This window comes from Tetrao urogallus (assembly GCF_951394365.1).
Source record: "Tetrao urogallus genome assembly, chromosome: 1".
NCBI classification, from domain to species: Eukaryota; Metazoa; Chordata; class Aves; order Galliformes; family Phasianidae; genus Tetrao; species Tetrao urogallus.
The window spans coordinates 130,359,731-130,381,684 of record NC_136813.1 but is presented as its reverse complement, the minus strand read 5'-3'; the positions used below and the strand labels follow the sequence as shown (position 1 = coordinate 130,381,684).

Genomic DNA, 21,954 nt, shown 5'->3' with positions numbered 1-21,954 from the left:
AGAAGTCTGCAGTTGTTACTTGCTTATCACAGAACTTAGTAGAAAATAGAACCCATCTAAGGGTGTCTGGTAAGCAGATCAGCAGCTTGCACTTTTTCCTATGTCAGTAGACACGTTTTTTGCAAAAAGCAATGCTACAATGTAGTACTGTAAAGATTGATAGGATGGATCTGAATGAGTAGAATAACTGGGAAAGTACACATCTCCACATGTACAAGTGCTCATCAGTGAAGTAGGTTATATCAAACAGGAAAGCTAGACTGATTTGCAGTTTAATTGTTCTTTTGGTTTTCTCTACATGACACTTGGCTTGATCTCATAGTCTATTTGGATTTGCAGATGATATGCACAGAAAATGATATAGCCTTTGTTACTTCAGCTTATTTCTGTAAAATGTAGATAGTATGAGACTTGATTCATTGTAATTTAATGCAGCTGAAATGTGGAGAGAAAAGCCCTATATAGGTACAGAACAATTGTATAAATAACCCACTTCTTTAAAGCACAGTTTGTAAAATTAATAGATTTCCATCTTCTAAATGATTTCTTTTACAATAGAGATGCAGACTATTGCACAGAAAATCTGAGCTTCCTGACATCTATCTTGTTTTTCTTAGATACCTTTCGGCTTGTAAGTTTTCCACAGAATTCCAAGAATCTATAAACCACAAGTTGAAAACTTCATGCATAAAATTATTGTTGCATTGTAACTTTGAAATTTCTGTATTAATTGTTCTTTAAACTATCCTAAGAACACTTGTGTTAAAATTTTAGCAACATTTGTAGAACCACATTTATTTGCTTTTAGCATTAAAAAAAAAAAAAAAAAAAAAAAGGAAAAAGAAAAAAGAAAAAAGAAAAAAATGTGTCTCTATATTTCTAATAAGTGCTTTTGTTTAATTAACTAGGCAGTAAGGAATTTCTTCCATTCCTGTGCTGGCTGGTGTGTTGTCACCTTCATTTTGGGAGTTTGTGATCGACACAATGACAACATAATGTTGACGACTGCTGGACACATGTTTCACATTGATTTTGGAAGATTTTTAGGTCACGCACAGACATTTGGAAGTATAAGAAGGTTAGTATATATAGTAATACATACAATAAATAGACTTTAAAAAGAAGTTCTGAATACCCATTAAAAAAAGTACAAACAAGGTCATGCTTTTTTTCTTTCAGTTTTTTACAAAACATAAAAAAAAATGTAGGAATGACTAGAAAGGTAGTTAAAATGAGATGTTGGAGATCCCCTTTCAGTCTTAAAACACAAACAAACTAGCAAAAAGCCTTAAATCCTTATCTGGTCAGAAATTTGGATTAGACTAACTTGGGTAGTGAACAGAACAGTAGACTATGTCAAACAGATTCTGCTTTCCATAACAGTGTTTCTATAATGAATGCCAAACCATAGGTGTGTCTAATTGACACCTTTTCCATACTGAGAGAATAACCCAAATTTTCCAATTGGACATGAAAAGAGATTGCATTAAGCCTCTGTGGGTGAAGCTGCAATCTTTACATCATCTTTCAAAGATAGTGAAGGTCAGGTCTTATTTTGCTGTTATCTTGTTTTACTTAAACAAGAATGCGACTTTTCTGTTTCTATCTATCTCTGATGCCTACATGATGATAACTATAAATAAAATAGTGTGATCATGTTTTCTAGTTCCTGCTGTGGACATGCTATAGGAGGATTAATAAAATAATAAATAATATTAATAAAAATAGGTGTGATCATTCTCGTGTGTATAGCACATGAAGAAACTGTTAAATAGGAAATGGATGAATGATACTTAATAATGACAAGATAAGTGGGGAGAATGACTTTTTCCATGTTTCCTAATAGTTTCCAGAACTAGTATTAGAATTAAGATTTTGAGTTAATTATTCCTTTCTTTTCTTTTGTTTTCTTTCTTCTTTTTTTTTTTTTTTAAGCTCGCCTTTGACTGTTTTACACTATCTCCATGTACGAGACAGAAATTACTGTGGGAATATTGATATGAAGGAAGCTGATGAGGCTAATAAGTACTCCCTGAGCTTGACAGTTAAAAGATTTAGCTGCAGTGTTCAGAATTATCATCAGTCATTCAAGATATGTTCTTTTAATCCTACTTACTTGCTAGAGAAATAATAAAGCAGAACAGAGCCATAAGAAAATACTCAGGCACACTCGGTTAAATGTTGCATCTTTCACTCCAGCAAACCTTCTTTTAGAGCCCCGCAGAATTTTTCTTGAGTAGAGTTTTCTCCCATGAGCAGAGAATTATTTAGTGGGAGTGAAAGGTAGGACCAACAAAATATAAGGACATACACAGCAATATAATTTAAGCAGAAATTATGTAATAGCAATAATAAAAGTAGATTTTGATTTTATTGTTTTACAATTCAGTCTTACTACACTGTGTAAATAAGACTATAAAAATGACTTACATTGTAGTAACATCCATAAACAGTAGCCATTTTTTTTCCTCTTTCTCCATGCAGTATATTGCTTTTATAACATAAAATAAAATGATAATTGACATTTTAGGGCCTCTACTTAATTCCCTCGTGGTTCCTCAGCAAAACAAAGACTCATACTTTCTGTAGGTTGTGAACATCATGAGCCTTCCCTGAACCTGCGTGCAACTGAGCAGGTATGAGATTAATGACTATGGCTCTCATGAGCTGAATGCAACTACAAGAAATGTGACATATTATTTGTAGCACAGAAACACAGGCATATGACATTTCTACTTCCCATAAAGTTCAGACTCACTCAATTTAAAATGCTCAGTGCTATTTGTATCCATCCATTCCCACAAGGCAAATCCTGAGGTAGTTTTAGTCTCTACTTTTAACATTTCTTTATATTAAATTTTTATTTGAGTTCTTATTAGATTTTTATTTGAATTTTTTTCACTATCAAATGATTTTATGCTCCTAAAATAACATTGATAAAACAGCAACAAAATAATTTCAGATTTTGGAGTTATTTGTTCTGGCCGTTGGGTTTTGTTTTTGTTTTTGTTTTTGTTTTTTATACAGTAGATGCTATGTACATACTTGTGAAGTTCTGTAGGTAGCTTTAAAGAATGAAGTGCCTAATGCAAATCTCTAAACAAATAACAACAACAAAAAAAGCTATGCAAATGAATAAATTTGTGTAGCTTAATATCTGAAATTATAAAAAATGGACACTCCTTTGAAAATTTAGGAAGATATCTTTCTTGAAACAGCTATCCAATCTGCTTTTAGAGAGTTCTTTTTAACAGTAACAAAATATTATTCCTCATAAACTTTCCTGAGAATAGGTCTTCTCCAGCATTCTGAATATGGAGCATTAACTCTGATGTAAATAAAGATATACAGAGTGCTTTGAGAATCCCATTCTGTCATGCATGGACCATGGTTCTTTCTATGAAATCCAATGTGAGCCTACAGAGTATCCTTTGAAGATTATATAATTCATGCAGTCATGCTCATTTTTGCATTCATGATTGCATAACACTCTTGCAAGGCCTTAGTGAATTTTTCAATTTCCTCCCCTCATTACTAAAAGGTGTGCAATAAACCTGCTTAGATTTGAATGCAAGGCAGAAGACAGTGGTTCAGCACTTTATCTGTTCAGAGGGAAGACTAATCAGGAATATTCTTTTTTTTCTAGTTCCCTTCACATAAGCAAATATCTTAAATACTAATAATAACCTATCTTTGCATGGGTCTGGGAACTAATGTTTTGGAAGAGTATTGAAGGGAGACATATCTAAAAAGTATCATGAAAGAGCTTTCCTTTCGAAAATAAGACTTTTTTTTTTTTTTTTAATCATACTAATTATACATTTTGTTAGTGCTAATAAAATTCCACTTCTTTCATTTTCTAATTCAGCCACTGCATTTGACCCTATATTACCCTGAAGTACTTAATTGTTCAGGTGCACTCCAAACTACATGAAGAAACTTCTATCGTTTAATTTAACTCTCCTATTCTTTCACTGCTGACTATTCCATGGCAATCACTTTCTAAGACCCACTCTGAGTGAAACAGGTGTACTATTATTCAGGTAATGAAATTGGAGTAAGGCAGCCATCAAATGGCATGGAAAAAGGTGTCGGGCTCATGGCTGTACTTGCTGTACTTTCTTTGATTTTTTTTTCTTCTTTTCAGTGCTGATCAGTTCTTTTTAAACATTTTTTAATTGGTGAATTAGGCAGTAAGATATTTATTTAAGTCCTGTACTAACTGAACCAGTCCAGTCTTTACCAGTCTCATTCTTTCCTCTACCAGTCACTTGCAGAACTACTATTTTTTTTAGTCAATGATATGTGGTTTGAAAGCTGATGGCAAGATAGTAGTACAGCTCATGGCATGCTATACATTCACATTGTGATAACTTGTGTATATTATTTTTTTTAAATAATTAATCACAGATTTTTGTTTTCCCTGATCCAAATCACAGAGACACCCATCTTTTTGCCAAACTAATCCTGCATGTTGGCGGAGTTTTCCCAGAAGTTACATCTGCTAAGATGGTTTTCTTCTGCAAAGTTAATTACTGAGGCAGTCTAACTATTCCACTGGGTTTTTGGAAGGAAGTTTCAAAAACATGGGAAAATGATGTTTCCCACACTTTCTTCTTACATCAGTAAATTTCCTATGCTGAAAAACACTTAAGAAAGTCTGAGCATATAAAATATTATCACTTTTTATTTAATAAGTAACACATTTCATTTTAATGGTTAATAAAATTGATTTTAGTTTTCCTGGAAGAGATTATTTGAAAAAATGCATTTTTTTAGTCATTTCTTCCTAAAATGTCAAAGTTGGAATCCATTCAGAGAAAAAAAAAAGCTCTATCTACACAATTACTTTTCCTAGTTTTAGGAAAATAATGGAAGAAGGAAGATAAGCATTTGAAATGAAATTTGAATTTTGAATTTTTTTTTTTTTTTTGAGGGGGGAGGAGAGGGGTACTCCTTAAAGGAAAAGCCTAGAATGTGAAAGTTGACAAATAGGTTGATATATAAACAGTTTCTTTGGACTGACCAAAAAAAGAAACATTATAAATGTTTCAGTGTGCCTGTTTAATAGTTTATTTTCTGCAGGTTAAATTTATTATTCCAGTATGATCAATCTGGAGTTAGTTTATGTGAAGTATAAAAGCCAGTATCCAGTTTCAGCACTTCCTCTATGCTGCCCTTCAAAAAATCTCTGACTGAAATCCTGGAAAGATTTAATTTCATGACTTAAAACATTAGTATCACCAGTGGTCTTATTAAGATTATACAGGTGTTTAAAGTCGGTCATACAAATCAGTCTTTGCATAAAGACCAAAAGGTGAAATATGCATAAAAGGCATAAAGGTGAAACGGTATCACCTGAAAGGTGAAAAGGCCTAAAGAGGCTTGGATTTATGAGGCAAGAGGTCCATCACTTCTGATGTTAGGCACCTCTAATTGCCATAAGTTAAACACCAACAGCACAAATCAAGACCGAGCAGTACAGTTTGAGTTTCGGATGCATTTATGTTCTCTTTGTCTACTTTGAACAGTGGAATTTATTGTTACTGTTTTGCTGCTTTCTCTAATTATCAATCCTGAATAATAGTTTGTGCTTTTCTAGCGGGTGTTTATTTTCATTAACAGCCTCTTGTAGAGAGCATCCACTTAAACCTTTATGAGTAAATTATATTCACTGTCCACTTGGTATTCTTGATTTAATTTGTTATCTTTTTCAAAGTACCAAGACTTTGAAAAGACATTTAGGAGGGCATGTTTTGGGTTTTTTTCCCATATAATCCCTGTATTGATTTGATTCTGTCTAGTTCTGTTCATCTGAGTGCGTTCTTCTGCTCTGTTGAGTCCCGTGGAACTCAGTTCCCATCTGTCATGATTCCCAGTTCCCGTCCCATCTTTTCATTCTGCTGAGTCATGGTATTAGCTACTTTCCAATCTTTAGGAAATGCTGCTTTCCTGAAAAAGTCATCATGTCTTCTTGGCAACAGTTATTCGGGCTAGATAAACTATTTGATGCCTTCAGAGGCACCAGTGGAATTTCTTCTGCTTTTCAAGATTTATCACACAAGTCATTTCAGTGATTCTCTATCACCTTCCTATTTTAGAGATTTCATTCTTCTCTCTCTCCTTCTCTTTTTTTCTCATCTACTCCATGAATTTCTTTAAATCATGACTCTACAAACAGGAATTTTAACAATAAAACAGAAATAAAAGAGAAAAAGATATGATGTTCACTTTGATTATATAATTTTATTTGTTGTTCTTTCCAAAGTATAACTCTTTACAGAGACATTTCCTCTTTCCTCCTCCCTCAGAAACATTTTATTGTAGCATTTGTTTCTCCAGAAGCATTCTGCATACCTATTTATATTCAGGGAAAGCTGCTCTCACACACAGTCTGTGTATATCAAGCACTTTTAAATTAATCTCTGTAGCTTGATTGTGATATCTATTTCTGCTTGTTCCGCATATTACCTCTTTGTCCTTCATCCTTAAGTGGAAAGCATACTGACATATTTAATTCATGTAGGATTTCATCCCCTGCTCTAAGAAATTTCAGCTTCTTCATCAGTGATTTATTCTTCTCTTTTTGGAATACAAAACTCCATCAGACATCTACTACTATCTTTTCCAAATAGTCATCTCATACAGAAAAGACCTGTTAGCAGATTAATTAGTCAGTGTGAGATATAAACCCTGTTGTTTTAAGATATCTTTCAGGTCTTGAGATTTAAAATCCTTCTCCCCCCTTATTTTTTTCACTGGTGAGAGGCAATCACAACACAAGAATTAGTTGGTCAGCAATCTCCATTAACCAGAGGAATTGTTACAAACTCCTTGTGAATTAACTCTCAACTACTCTATCCATATATTTAGTAATAAATTCCTAACAAATCTGGAAAATGTGGTACTCATAGAAAATGATATGAGGCATCAGGAAAGCTGTACTAAACACTTTCCAATACTGACACTGAATTTAAAGTGTATAAAGGACTTAAATACACCTTAAAATTGCTATGCACTCTGGTTGGTAGTGACTTGAAGTAGAAGCTGCTTTGTATGTGTCTGTCAAGATAACGACACAGAGTTGAAGCCCCAGAATTTCCCTGGACACAGTAGTCTTGGACACAGTAGTGCTTTTAAATTAGTCCTTAAGAGATGCAGGGTTGCAGCCAGGACATGTATGTTCTTTGAGTACATCTTGTAGGGAGAATCTATTTTGGGATTCTACCCAAGTATCTGAAGTACAAAGTGGTTGAAATTCTGATGTGCATGAATAAATTCTGTGGTCAAATTTCAGAATAACTAGTGATCACAAGGGAGACTGGGAAAATGCAGCCAGTGTGAAAACCAGCAACAGATGACCAAAACTAATTTCTGCTTTCCCATCATGAGTCTATTGCCAGTTTTCTTGTCACAAGGTAAGGTTCTAAATGAGTCCCTGGTGGCAATACACACTGCAAATGTTAGGTCTATATTGAGAACTGTGACCAATTCTAACCTTAGCTGTACATATTTGTCATACCTATACAGTCACTTTGCATAGTAATCCTATGAGAACAGATGCACTCAAATTTCCATTTCAATAACTTCATTTGGCCCACTGTAAAAGACATTTTAGTTAAGTGAAATTCTTTGCACTTTGGACAAACAAAGGGGCACAGACAGTTACCATGTGTCAGTATAAATGGGGAAATGGATGTTAACAGTGATAAATCAGAGCCCTTACTTTTAGCAAGGATTACAGCTTGTTTTCCACTGCATCAGTTAAGCATGATTAAATCTCCATGTAACCAATTCAATTACTTACAGACACAGATAAATCTTCTAGAATAGGCCAATTCAGTGTGTGAAATCTTACATTTACTACTGATCAAAATAGTAGATATGTCTAATACAGTGATTTTACTGACAAGCTCACATTTAGATTCTAATAATCAAAAGCAAAAATAATAGCAAAGTTGATATTAAGAAGAAGAAATGTAGTGAATAAATAAGGTCATAGTGGTTTAAGAACTGTCCTCAATTGACTAAGAATTGTACATTGATGTTTCTGCCTCTAAAAATAGATAATCATATAAAAATGAGATGAGTGAAACTATACTCAAAAGGGTGGTTTCAAATTTGCAGGTAGAACTTTTAATCCAGTAGATATCTCGAAAACTAGTAGAAATAGCAGAAAATAGAGTTAAAACTTTCTTGTCATTATAGATTTTTAGTGATTTGGTTGAACAATGTAGGTCAAAAATCACAGAATCAGAATGGCCCAGGTTGGAAGGAACATCAAGAATCATGAATCTCCAATCCCCCTGGGCAGGGCCACCAACCTCCCCATTTAAGACCAGGCTGCCCAGGGCCCCATCCAACCTGGCCTTGAACACCTCCAGGGACCGGGGCATCCACAGCCCTCTGGGCAGCCTGTTCCAGCACCTCACCACTTTCTTGGTAAAGAACTTCCCCCTGAAATCCAACCTAAATCTCCCCTCCCTCAACTTAAAACCATTTCCCCTTGTCCTGCACTTATCAGCTCTTCCAAAGAGTTGATTCCCCTCCTGTTTGTAGGCTCGCTTTAGGTATTAAAAGGCTGCAATGAGGTCACCCCGCAGCCTTCTTTTCTCCAGGCTGAACGAGCACAGCTTCCCCAGTCCGTCTTCATAAGAAGTTGTTCCAGCCCCCTGATCATTTCTGTGGCTCTCCTCTGGACTCTCTCCCTGTCTTTCTTGTACTGGGGCTCCAGACCTGGACACAGTACTCCAGATAGGGCCTCACAAGAGCAGAGTAGAGAGGGACAATCACCTCCCTGTCTCTGATGGCCACCCCTCTTCTGATGGAACTAAGCCCAGGAGTTAAGAATGCTCAGACACTGAATTCAGTCCTATTTACCTACAGTCTTATCCAGTTGAATCCTAAAAACTCCCACGACAATCTCTCCAGGCAACCTGTTTCAATATTTAATTATCCTCATAGTGAGGAGTTCTTTTTTTCCATTATTGTCAGTCAGAACCTTAGCTGTTTCAATTTAAGACCTTTGTCCCTCATTCTTGCCTGACTCCATTCTTTTCATAGCCTCCTACAGACATTAAAATATTGCTATTTGCTCTCCTGAAAACCTTCTCTTTCCCTAGGTAAACAAGCTTACTTCCCTCAGCCTGTTCATTATTTTGCTACTGACGTATCAGTTTTTCTTCTTTCCCTTCACGTTCACTTTCAGTTTTAATTCTACTTGAGCTTTAGTTTTCCAAACACCATTTCTGCATGCCCAGGTAGAGATTCTGTATTTCTGTCCTTGCTTCCACCCCCTATATAAGTATTTTGCCTTGAAGCTTAGTCATGAGTTCCCGTTGAGCCAAGTGAGTCTCTGTGTGTTACTGGAAATAAAATCTATCAAAAACAAAATTCAGGGTAAATCTCTCAGGAAAAATACATTCTGTTTTATGGTTTTGTGGTGAGTTTTGTTTTTGCTTTTTTTTTTCTGTGGTGGTGATGTGTTGGGGTTGTTTTTTTTTTGAGGGGACAGGGTATGGAACTGTTTAAAACATGCTAATTCACTTATCTCTTCTATTCCATTCTAAAGTATTGTATTTACTTTGGCAATTAAAATTTAGACTGTCATTTTGTTTAGACATGGATGTTATAAGTCAGTTTTTGATGATCTGAGAAATAAAGTCTCAGCAAGAGCTTTTTTTTTTTACTCTTTTCAGGAGCAGACACCTGTCTGTGGAACAGATTGCAGTATTTCTTCAGTAAAATAAATAGAAACTAGAAGAGTTTTCTAAACAAATCTGAATATAGATTTGCAAAACAAGCCAGTGATACTGTAAGTGGTAGCAACCATAACTGAAGTCGATGGGAAAACTGCTGTCATGCTCCGCAATGGAAGTATATGTTTTATTAGAAGTGCAGAACTGTTTTAAAAGCCAGTCATGGAAACTATCTGCCTGGGTTTCATATTCAAGATGAAAGGTTACACCAAGTAAAATACCAAAATACACCACATACACTAAGTAAGATACCATCTACTGTATCCAGGCCTGGAGCCCCCACCTCAAGAAAGACAGACAGTTCTTGGAATGAGTCCAGAGGAGGGCCACTAAGATGATCAGAGGGCTCCTCTCCTATGAAGAAAAGTTGAGGGAACTGGGCTTGGTTAGCTTAGAGAAGAGAAGGCTTCAGAGAGACTTCATTGTGGCCTTCCGATATTGTTTATGAGGGTGGATAGTGATAGAATATGGGGGAAAGGTTTTAGACTGAGACAGGGGAGGTTTAGGTTAGATATCAGGAGGAAGTTTTTCACTCAGAGGGTAGTGACACACTGGAACAGGTTGCCCAAGGAGGTTGTGGATGCCCCATCCCTGGAGGCACTCAAAGCCAAGGTGGATGTGGCTCTGGGCAGCCTGGTCTGGTGGTTGGCGAGCCTGCCTGTGGCAGAGGGGTTGAAACTAGATGATAATTGTGGTCCTTTTCAACCCAGGCCATTCTATGATTCTATGATTCTGTAAAGTTTGTGAGGTGATTGACATCTTGCAGTATTTTCTTTACTAACTAGTATGCTGGGATAGAAAATAAGGTTGTTGACTGTTTAGGAGATACCTATATAAGATCTCTTGACCATGCTGAAAGTTGGAGTTAGCAGCGATAGATAGTTTTTCAGAAATGTGTCTTAGAGTTATGCAAAGTCAAATAAGAGTTGATGATAGAATACTGAATTGTAAAGCATGAAATGTGAAGTAACTATATTGCTTCATGTGACACTGGTAAAACCGGAATACTTTCAACTCTTTACTTTCAAAAAGATATGGTCCAATTACAAGGAGTCCAGACAAATGTAATTAAAATGATCAGACAACTGAAAAACAAAACATATGAGAAAAGGATGAAACAATTCTCTACAGAAGACTGAAGACAGACATAATAAAAATCTGTGAATACATTAGAGGCTGCTGTTAAGAAAACAAGAACTTCATGTTCCCTTAGGAAAGAGCAAGAATTAATGGGATTAAAGTGCAGCAAGGTTAGACTAGGCATTAAGAGAAAAATTCTGTGAGGAACAGAAATCTGATAGGGAGATTGTAGAACTCTGTCTTTGAGAATAAGATAAACAAGCGTCTCAGAAGCATGTTTATGGTTGATCTTGTCCTGGTGAGCAGGAAATCAAGTATCTCTTATGGTCACCCTTCCAGGCATATTTTTTATGACTCTCTGTATGCTTGCTGAAGCTTGCTGAGGATAAATTGTGCTGTGCAGTTGCTTACTTTTTCATTCTGTAATATAAACAAGGGACAATTTTACTCTTGTTTTTTCCATGTTTACAAATATATATATATATACATGTATGTATGTGTACAACTACTGTGATTAGGTATCTTCATTTAGCTTAGAGAAATAAGCAATCTTATTCATTGTGTGTGTATGTTTTCTTTCACAAGTTTTCAGCTTTTGCTGCAGAGCAGAAGATGTCAGGGATCATTCTCTAAAAGCTCCTCTTATTCTAATGGATACATCAAAATTCCACATAGTTGTGCTTAATGCTATAAATCTCTCTTGATTCAGCCTATGAAGTTTTAAAGTAGACAGAGAATATATGTGGTATATGCTACTGAGCAGCTGATTTTTAAGCTGCAAACATTTGTGTATGGTTTCTCATACTGTTTGTGTAGTCTGTGTAATGACAATGTGAATGTGACATCTGAAGAACTCATCTGTTTTGATCTCATTGTTTTACTGTGTTTTAAACAACAATAACGACACTAATAGAAAGTTTGGATTGGATTGGAGCATAGGTCATTTGTTGTTGGTTATCTCATATGTTTTTGCTACTTAATATTAAATGAAGTCAATGTATCTTTCTTAAATGTCATACACCATAAGATTCATAATAGGGAGGCCATTGTTTATCCTATGAGCTTCATTAATTGGGTTACATCTACTGTTTCGTAATAAATCCTGATGATCTTGCTGATCTTCTAAGAATACAACATATTTCTAGCCTATAGTGAAGTCGCAGTAAGTTTTCCCATCACCCCAAACTAAGTTTGTTTTTTCACAGTGATCTCTTCTGTTACTTGAGGTTTCCTTTCTTTTCTCTCTCTCATGACATATTATCCAAACATTCTTCATCTCCAGAGGAACCATAAAGCACATTCCCATGAAAATCTTAAATCTCTGAAAGCAGTACATAAGGGGAAAAAAAAAAGAAAAACAATCAAGCAAAACATAAAACTAACCTTACTTTTCCCTGAATGACTTGCGTAAACTCTTTAGTCATAGCTGTAGTAAATTAAAGCTCTTTAATGTCTAGACCTGCTAGACCTACAATCTGGCTCTGTTATAAATTGAGATGTTGCTTCTTTTGACTGATTTATCATGTAAAGCCAAAGGGCTCATTTATCTTGTTTAGGTCTTTAGCGGAGGGAGGGGGAGAAAAGAGAGAAAGATATGACTGATCAAATCATCTTGAAGGTATTATACACTGTACATCTGAAGTATACCTCAAATCATACTAATTCTCTCTGGAAGGCTTTTTTTTTTTTTTTTTTTTTTTTTTTTTTTTGTTAAACTTAACCCAACCCTTTCATTACTTTCACAGAAATAAAAATTGTATTAGATACAAATTTTAGGCCAAAGGGCTATTGTCCCATTGGCTGTAATACGGAGTCATTGTTTCTGAGCACCCTGTGGATGTAAGGTGTTATAGGGGTTAGTTGTGATCTGGAGTATGTTTTGGGTATAAAGTATTTCATGTTTAGATCTTTTAGGTAATTTCATATGAACAAATTATTTAGTAGGTATATGTCCAAATGAGTGATTACTTTCATAGTTATTATTATCAAACTTTCGGTTGCTTTGTGAATCTTCTCAATAAGTGCCACCTGCAATACCATCTAAACTATAAACCATAAAGAAGAATGTTGGTTAGAGATGGGTTAAACATAGAAACACAGACTGTACAGCAGGATGAGGTTCATCTGCATGTGTATCTGTGATAAATTAGACTAGTCATGCAAAAACAGGGCAGCCATTGCTTTTTTTTATGGAAGGTAAAGCAGCCTCTACTGTTTGCTGATGTAAATTTTCCTATGCAAAATGGATAGAATGGATAGTGACTTGTACTGTTTGCAATTTTTCTGGAGTAATTTTTAGAGTACTCCTTTTCATAATTTTATATTCCAGAGGAGTCTGTGAAAACAGCAAAGAACATTCTGCCTCTTTACACAGACATTCAGCCTGTTGATTGTATTTTCATAATTGTTAATGTTCAGTGAGTAAACATCTCTTCCCACTGCAACTTTGCTTTTAAATATTATCATGAGAAATGACTGTTTTGTTCCTTCTAGTGGATCTTGTCTCCAATACTAAACTGTTTTTATGGTTTTAATTTCAATTGCAAAGTGCTGCCTATCTGAGCAGACAACTTACTTAGAGACATGCAGGCACTGAGCTTCAGTGTCTGACTTATTGCAGGGGTTACCTTATGGGAGAGGCTCTTATATCACAAGGCCTTGAGAAAAATCAGGCTTAATTTCTCTAATATGGAAAGCAAATTTCTGTATCATATTTTGCAGGTTAATATAGGAGGACAGGCCTATCACCTTAGAAGCAGATGTCTTAATACTAAAGAAATTTATAGCATTGTAAAACGTTTAAAATGATCTCACAAGTAAAATTAATCTGTAAATAATATAAATACTAACATATCAGTTATGTGTTCAAATAGATCTTTTAGTAATAATGCAAAGGAAATTGACTAATGTTGCAGTCATTGCATTATTGGGAAGTTGGCCCACAGCCCAACCCAACAATGTTAAAGACCATATTTCTTCCAGTAATTTCTGATTGCACTGTCTCTTTTCAGCTTGAGTAGATTAATGCAGGATACTTGGACTAGCTCAGAAAGGGCTATGACTTCATAGTATAATTGTGTCTCTTGATGCAGTTGGACAGCAAGAATCACATATGAATTCTGAACATGATTATTGAACATTTCACAGAATCACAGAATCACAGAATTGATTTAGAGCAGCAGTTTTGGTTTGGGATACTTTAGCCCAAAGACTATAAATAAGAAACTGAGATTTGTTTTCAAAACATCTGGGAAAATGTGGGGTTCTGGGAAAATCATGCTTTCTAAAATCAGTAATAGAATAAATTTTGTAATTCTTTGAGAGCTACAGAACAAAATCACACAAAACAGTCTTACAGAGTATAACTGTCACACTATGAACTCACCTCTTACAGTATTCATAAATGTGGGCAAGTAAGAATGAAAATAATGGATCTTTGTGTTTCTTAATACTAATGAACTGAAATGGAGTAATATTCAAATGATGAGCTAGACTGCTTTGCGATGGAAAGCACTTTTAGGAGGTCTGTTTTCAAAGTTGTCTTATATGTAAACAACTGAAAAAAAATCCAGAAATAAGAAAGGGAAGGTCACCTGAGCATTTCTTCTAACTGACTCTTCTAGCTGCAGCCTAGAATCTCATGCACCCGAACTTTCTACAATAACACAAAGCAAACATTTTTGTAGGAAAATGAGGAAATTTAGGAAAGATTCTTTATCTCTATTAGGAACAAACCATCAAGCAGAATAGACTCAGCTCATAGTTTAGCAAGAAACAAACATTTTGAACTCTGTTTATGTATTCAAATTCCAATATTTCCTTAACTCAAGTTTATTTTGATTTAAAGACAAGTTCATTGCATGTATTCCCTTGGGATATAGACCTCTAATCTGTTTTCATACATCTATATGCACAGTTGTGGTGAGCAAATCGCTGCAGTAGTTTTTATCTGTGCTAGGATGCAGTATATCAGTCTTTTCTGAAACTATAATATGATAGGATTGTTAGCAGAAGCCTGGCTAATAGGCTTTTTACTTCAATAGTATGCCATAGTCACAAACATTGCTAGTGGTAAGAAAAAAGGCAAGACAGTTTCAGATTCCACACCTCATTTACTCTAGGGTGAATATAGAGTAAATGTACAAAAAAAAAGAGAATGCATTTGAGTTTGTTCTGCTGTAACTCAAGTCCCTTCAGAATGGTGTGTATTTAAAGATAGCATCATATGTTATATATTTTTGTTGGTTTTGGATTTTGGCTTTGTATCTTTTTTTTTTTAAATACACTTCTTGCCAAGTAGGGAATTGATATTTATATCCCATCCTGTTTGAGAACAACCTTTAAGAATTTCAACACTTGGAGAGAACATGTTTCCAGAGTCACTTTCAGACAGTAGTCAAGAAAGTGAAGCAATGAGACTTAAAAATATGTAAATAAATGAATAAATTAAAAAAAAACAAAAGAAGCACCTAAGAAAAAATAAGTATGCTCCAAACTTTTAAGTTGTTGTCTTTCTTACTAGGAAGCTCTTGCTGTCTCTGCCCTAATTAGACAGGGATACCAGAGAGAGCAATAGATCTGTCTACACCTGAAGAAAGAGGAGGTGAAATAGTGAGGGAGTAATACTGGAAAAACAAGAGTGAATAAAGAGTTACAAGTATGATTAGCTGTTTTAAGTGAAATTTCCTATGTAATTGTTCTCTTTTCAAGGGACCGAGCTCCCTTCATCTTCACATCAGAGATGGAGTATTTCATCACAGAAGGTGGAAAAAACCCACAACGTTTTCAAGAGTTCGTGGAGCTTTGTTGTCGAGCATATAATATAGTCAGGAAACACAGCCAGTTACTCTTGAACCTGCTGGAGATGGTAAGAAGTTTGAGGATGAAACAAAAATTCAGTTTCCTCTGGTGTCTTCTTCCCTTTTAATACTTCTCTGCTGCCTCCTGTAGCACCATGAGCTGAAGCAGTATCAGCTGCTCTCAGAAAATGTTAGTGCTGGCATTTCCTAAGAAAAGAAATTATGTGATTTCATGTGCTAATTTCTGAGAAAAGAAAAGCTAAACTTCCTGGCTTTCTTTCCCTTCTCCTACTTTCCTTCTTCTAATGCATTCCTTTTTACAAAATACTAGAAAACTCTGAAAGAACCTGAGATTTAAGATTCAGAAATATCAGTCTTTTTTTTTTTTTGAGGTTTTCAGGCAATTGTTTAATAATCTTGTTCATGGTTACAATGAGACAAAATACAGTAAATGTTTTACTAACTGGCTGATGTAAGAATATCTAGCAGAACTGAAGCTAACAGTGATGCCACTGAGATAGTTTTATGCACAGTTCCATACTCCCTTCTTAGGATGGCAAATACAAGAAGGAAAGAGAATAACCCATACTAAAACAGATATTAAAATCTTTTTGTATAGATATTTAAGATCTTTATGTATTTTTTTTTCCTTAAGAATTCCTATTGATTAACATGCTGTATCAGATTCCATAACTTCTTTATGTTGCCATTTACTTGTGTATGAAAGGTTAATCATTTTCCCCTCTCACGGGTAGAATTAAAATATTGAATTAATTAATATTTGTTTAGATGCTTACTGAGAATATTAATCCAGAAGTTATGACTAGGCTCTAATGCAAAACCTAGGTAACTGGCTTGTGCATGAGGAATTCTATTCAAGGTTATAAATGGAATCCTTAGTGAGGCTGGGGCATAGCTGAGATTTTGCTCTCCTAACACAGTTCTATCATCTCCAATTTCTGCAACAGAGTGGGGAGAAACAGCAGGAATTTCATCATTGCTCTGCTTTGTTCATGGATTCTCATGCAGTACTTGTGTGATTGCCCTCTACCGAGTAGGAGAGATTGCCCCAAAACGCTTAACCCTCCTTCTTCCCAAATATCTAGCAACCACATTAGCTGCAAGCACTGTAGAAAGCAGATCTGGAAAATACTGTGTAAGTCAGAGTGAAAGAGTGTAGGGAAAACTCAGGAGCACCCATTCCCTCTCATCCACAACGTTTGCATTTCTGGGCAGATTGCCTAAGACTGCAGTCTGCAAATACAACTACGTGATCTGCCCACCTCCTGGTCTTCAATGCAGTCAGTCCCTTCTGCAGTCTGCAGAGATGTTGCTGTTAGATTACTCTGGGATAATAGAAAGAAAATGTTCCCAGCAGGAGCTCTGAAATAACTAGCTAACTTTCCCTGAAGAAAACTTAGGTTTCTCTGTAGTCAGGGCATGTTGCATCTTCTTTAGTCTCTCCTGATCTCTGAGGAGAAGTAAAAGTCATAGAATCAGATTCATAGAATTATAGAATTGTTTGAGATGGAATGGACCTTTAAAAGTCATTTGTCCAACCCCCATCCAGTGTGCAGGGACTCCCATAGCTAGATCAGGTTGCTCAGAGCTCCAAGGACAGGGCATCAGCATGTCTGGGCAACCTGTTCCAGAGCCTCACCACCCTTATCAGTATAGAATTATTAAAAGAGGCTTAGAGGTGACACTAGACATTGAGTAATTGATCCACTTGCTGGATCTAGAAATAGATAAAGCTAATACCGTCATACAGGAGACAGTGCGTAGACAGAGCAGAACTAGGTCTTGAGACTCCTGTCTCCAAACAAGACATTGCAGTTTCATACAATTCAGAAATATCGTTTGGGAAGAGAAGATCAGGAAACGTCCTTGTATTGGAGATCTGCTTATGGGAAGTGTGTACCAAGGCTATTCATTTTTAATGGGATGGTCAGCTAAGATTCACACATCAGCTCTGAATTCAGGCCCAAACAAAGCATAGGCAGCTCCTCTCAGTGGCTATGAAGGCCTGAGAAGATCAAGCATATATATCAGGTGAAGATATATATGTGACCAAGTGAGGGGGATCATTGCACACACTTAAACTTAGGCATCTGGTGACATTTTAGTTTCCCTAAGCAACCTGTAGTTGTTTTCTGAACAGTTATTCTATACCTTGTCTAATTAGCGTCTAGTATCACTAGCCAGTTTTCAGAAGTCTCTTCCAATAAGGGACTGGAAACAAGATATGTCATGTGGAGCAAGGACAAAGCAGCCAGTAAAACACTATGTAGATACTGTCCAGCTGAAGACATTTCTTGCTTTAGCAGATGGCTAAAGATCATTCTGATTATATTCTTATCTGGAATTATTCCCCTTTCTAATGCAATGCAAGAAGCTTAATTTGTCTATGCAACAACTCTTAATTTTAAAAGCAGACAGAAGTTATCTTTTATAAGTGAGCTGGAGGTCATGTTTCCCTAAATGCCGAATGTTGCTATTGTCCCTGTTCTTAATTCACTTACCAAGTTTTACCTAGTCAAGAAAATAAGCTGATTATGTTTACTTCATTGAGCATTCTGCTCCTTGCTGATCAGTGAGACAGTAAGCTAGGTGTCAAGTGATATTATTGGCTGGACCTGATAGAAAGCAAGATTTTTCTCATAATGGCAAAAAAAGAATATGTACAGAGTATTGAAATTTGATTTTAAAATTTGAGAAGGTTAGAAGGAATAAGGAAAAGGACCCCAAAAATCCTTTTTCTCTTTCCTCTATTTGTCTCCACCAAACCTTAAAATAAAAGCAATGTTCCCTTTTGTCTTTGCTGTTAGCCAAAAAACTCAGTGGGATTTTCTACCCACATCAGACATAAATATCAAGAATGCACAGCACAGACTGCAAATTCACATACATTTCCTTCTGTGCAATGTGAAGAAGTGATTTTTTTTTCTCTACCACACAAAAAAACCATCATTCTCTACTTACTGCAATCGTTGAGAAAAATAAGTTGGTTTTGAATTGAGTCAAAATGATTTTAGTTGTTGACATTTTACAATGCATGGAGAGAGATGTGTGGGCAATTGAATGCACTCAGTTGTCTACACTACTGATTGTGTTGTAACTTTGCAAGGGAAATATTTGGATTATTTGTCTTCTGAACCAAACCTGGCCAACTAACTAGAACAACTTCATTCATCATGCACAGGGAATGATGAGCTTCTTCAGAGGGCAGTTCTGAATACCAAGGTCAAGGCTCCTATTATGAGTCAATGTTTAAGAAAACCTTTCTCCTCCCTTGACTTGAAAGGTCATCTATGGAATATACAATTCTTTTACAGGAGGAGTCTACATTCGTGATAATGGAAGCAGTAATTATAGATGAGAAGGTGATGTTGCACTAAATTGTGCTAGGATTCGGATAATATTGTGAGCATATGTGGTTTCTATTCAGGTGGCTGGTTTTGCTCACCATTTTGTTGCCTTCCCTTTAACATCATTAAAAGGCTATGAAGGAAGATTACCAATGCATGTATTGAGATTATCCTATCTGAAGAGAAAATAAATTGCTAAAATAGACTGGTGATTTTGATCAGTGACTCCTTCCGGTATCTCAGTGTGAAGATTTACAATGCAATTTATTCACCTTAGTGATCCAGGCATTCCTGTAGCTTCAAAACAACTTTAAAGATCAGCAAAACCTTGTGTTTTAGAAGTCCTTCCTATGTAAATCCTTCCTTTTCTTAGTTAGCCTCATTTAATTTAAATTTATTTTATGCAGTACAACAGAGTAATGGTACTTTTTTTCTTGTAAAGATGCTACATGCAGGATTGCCTGAGCTGAACAGGATTCAGGATCTGAAATATGTGTATGATAACCTCCGTCCTCAGGATTCAGACCTCCAAGCTACAAGCTACTTTACCAGGTAAAGACAGTGAAAGTTTATTTCCTTCAGGCCTAAAGCAGAGCTGTTATGTTAAGAGGTTGTAATCAGTGAAATTACACAAAAGGATACTTGGTCTTCACATGATTACTTTTGAAAAGTCTACTCCTTATTCATTTTAAAACAAGCCTCCTCAAGTCTCTCACACAGTTGTGCACTTGTGATACACATATAGGAAGTTTTTTTTTACAGTTTTTATTCATCTGGCATGATAAAACCACCCTGGCTTATTTGCAAACAACTTTCCTCTCTGCTTTTAGGTGTACTTACTCCATGCAACACTGTTTGGACTGCAGACACTTTGAATGAATAAATCGTATATATGAACATGAATAAATGTATAATGTTTGCTGAATGTTTAGTAAAATTTCCCCATAAAAGTATTTTACTTGAGTGAGGATTTAGAATTCCTGCATTATATTTCTTTTCTGATCTTCTTCTGACGTTCTGTTTTGCTTCAGGCAAGTTATTTTCCCTGGTAGCTAGTTTCTCCATCTGTAAAAATGTAACGATTCTTCCTTCTAAGCACTTAGCAGATCTATAATAAAAAAGCATTGTGTGTTAGTATAGGTATATTTAATGCTTCATTTGTATTAGGGTAATGAAACCTTTTACTTGCTTGTGTTAATAGCAGGGAATTATTGATGAGGAGCTGCAGATGACCTATATATAATCAGTTTGAAGCCTGCAGTTGTGATCTACTGGAACAGTTCTCTGCATTACATATAATTCCAACAGTTTATGTGATGATACTCTAGATGAAGCCAATGGAGATTGAATGGATTTAAAAACTCACTTTCCCATGCTAGGCACAGTATGAGAAAGAAAGTCTTTCTCTATCAGAGCTTATCCTATACAGCACCATGGTTTCCAAAAGACAGTATGAATGCACAGCATCCTGGACACTGCATACACGTGCACAGCAAGTCCTACACTTCTGACCTCTTCCCAGGATGTGTCAAGTTCACAGCACTGGGCTCCAAGTCCCTTCAAAGACAGGACACACTCATAAAACAGCACAGCTCTCTGTGCTGCACAAACTGCCTGGAGACAAGAGCAATCACTCTACCCTTCATTACAGTCACACAGCACATTGCAATGAATAAATAGGATGAAAGCTTCAGCTGGAGCAGCTGAGCCACTCTCATTACCATTACAGATGCTCCTATGAAGATTTTGGCCAATCTGAATCGTACTGTTTATATGTGTGCTTTATATCTATTGGAATCCAAAACTGTGGCTGCAGGTTTGGAGAAGGCTGAAGCAGAGACCTCCTGAGTTTAGAGAAGACCCTTTGAATAGAAAGAAGGATGCTTCCCAAACCCGTCATTCCATTACTTTACACACAGCAGAACACTGAAATTTTTCTCCTTTAACTCTTTTTTTTTTTTTTTTTCTCCAGATGCTTTCTCTCTTGCACCTTAACAAGATTGTTTTATTTTAAAATTTAATTACAGCTTCACATTTACTGGCAACTCCTACCTTATCCTTTCCTTCAAAATTTCACTTTTTCCAAATTACAGACTTACATTTCTACTTCAAATAGGAAACATTCAGCTTCTAATTAAAACGTAAAAGTCTTGATTCTGCCGTAATCTGGGTAGCTGTTTTTGTCTCTCACGGCTAGAAATACTTTGTCTCTTAATTAGAGAAAAAGGACTAGGTTGTACTTAACCAAATGTGAGTCTTCAGAGTGAAAATTGCATCAGTGTCTCTCAGAGCCAGTGCCCAGCACTCTTTTGGAAGTAGAAAGGATCAGCATACTTTTCAGTCTGGTAGGGATAAGGTTATGGTTAGGATTAAACTCACTGCAGTGTTTCTTAGCTAGAAGATAAACGATGAGGGCTGGGTTCAGGACAAGGCTGTATCTCCACACACTTTCTTCGAAGTGAGTGAGGTGGTGTGGTGTTTTGAGGATGGAGGAAGTAAAGGATTTCAGAGTTGTACCTGACACTCAAGATCTGCTTACCAGTGAAACTGGCACCTTGCTGCAGATCCGTACAGTGCTGTTGATTCAGATCTTATTTGAAATTGCATTTTCTGCTAAAATCCTTTCAGTGAACACACTAAGGCTGTTGTTCCAGTTTCTTTCAATTTGTTACTGGCCAAAGAGAACATTATATCATGTAGAAAATTCAGATATTGCTATGTTTCGTATTTTCTTCTTTAATTCTCTTACTGTATGTTTGTATTATATATGCTCATTTGCGAGTACAAAGTCTCTTTTCATCAGCTCATGAATTCTTATGGATTTCCTTTTACTTCATGTTTTTTCTTGGTTTATTCTAATTTCTATTCATTTTTGAACATTATTTGTGTTAATTCAAAGCATGCATTAACTAACATTTGTACATGTTTAAACATGGGCAAAACACCAGG

At 35.9% G+C, this 21,954-nt stretch overlaps 1 protein-coding gene across 1 annotated transcript in view; it reads left to right on the top strand.

The window, feature by feature from the left end:
* The window catches only part of PIK3C2G (phosphatidylinositol-4-phosphate 3-kinase catalytic subunit type 2 gamma), a gene marked incomplete at both ends in the record, with an annotated part of 204,350 nt that overhangs the window by 132,721 nt on the left and 49,675 nt on the right, over positions 1-21,954 (top strand). Inside the window, 3 exons of the mRNA XM_079544626.1 lie at positions 909-1,078; positions 15,549-15,705; positions 19,448-19,557. Of these exons, the coding sequence (XP_079400752.1) occupies positions 909-1,078; positions 15,549-15,705; positions 19,448-19,557 (437 nt within the window). The remainder of the gene's footprint in view (positions 1-908; positions 1,079-15,548; positions 15,706-19,447; positions 19,558-21,954) is intronic.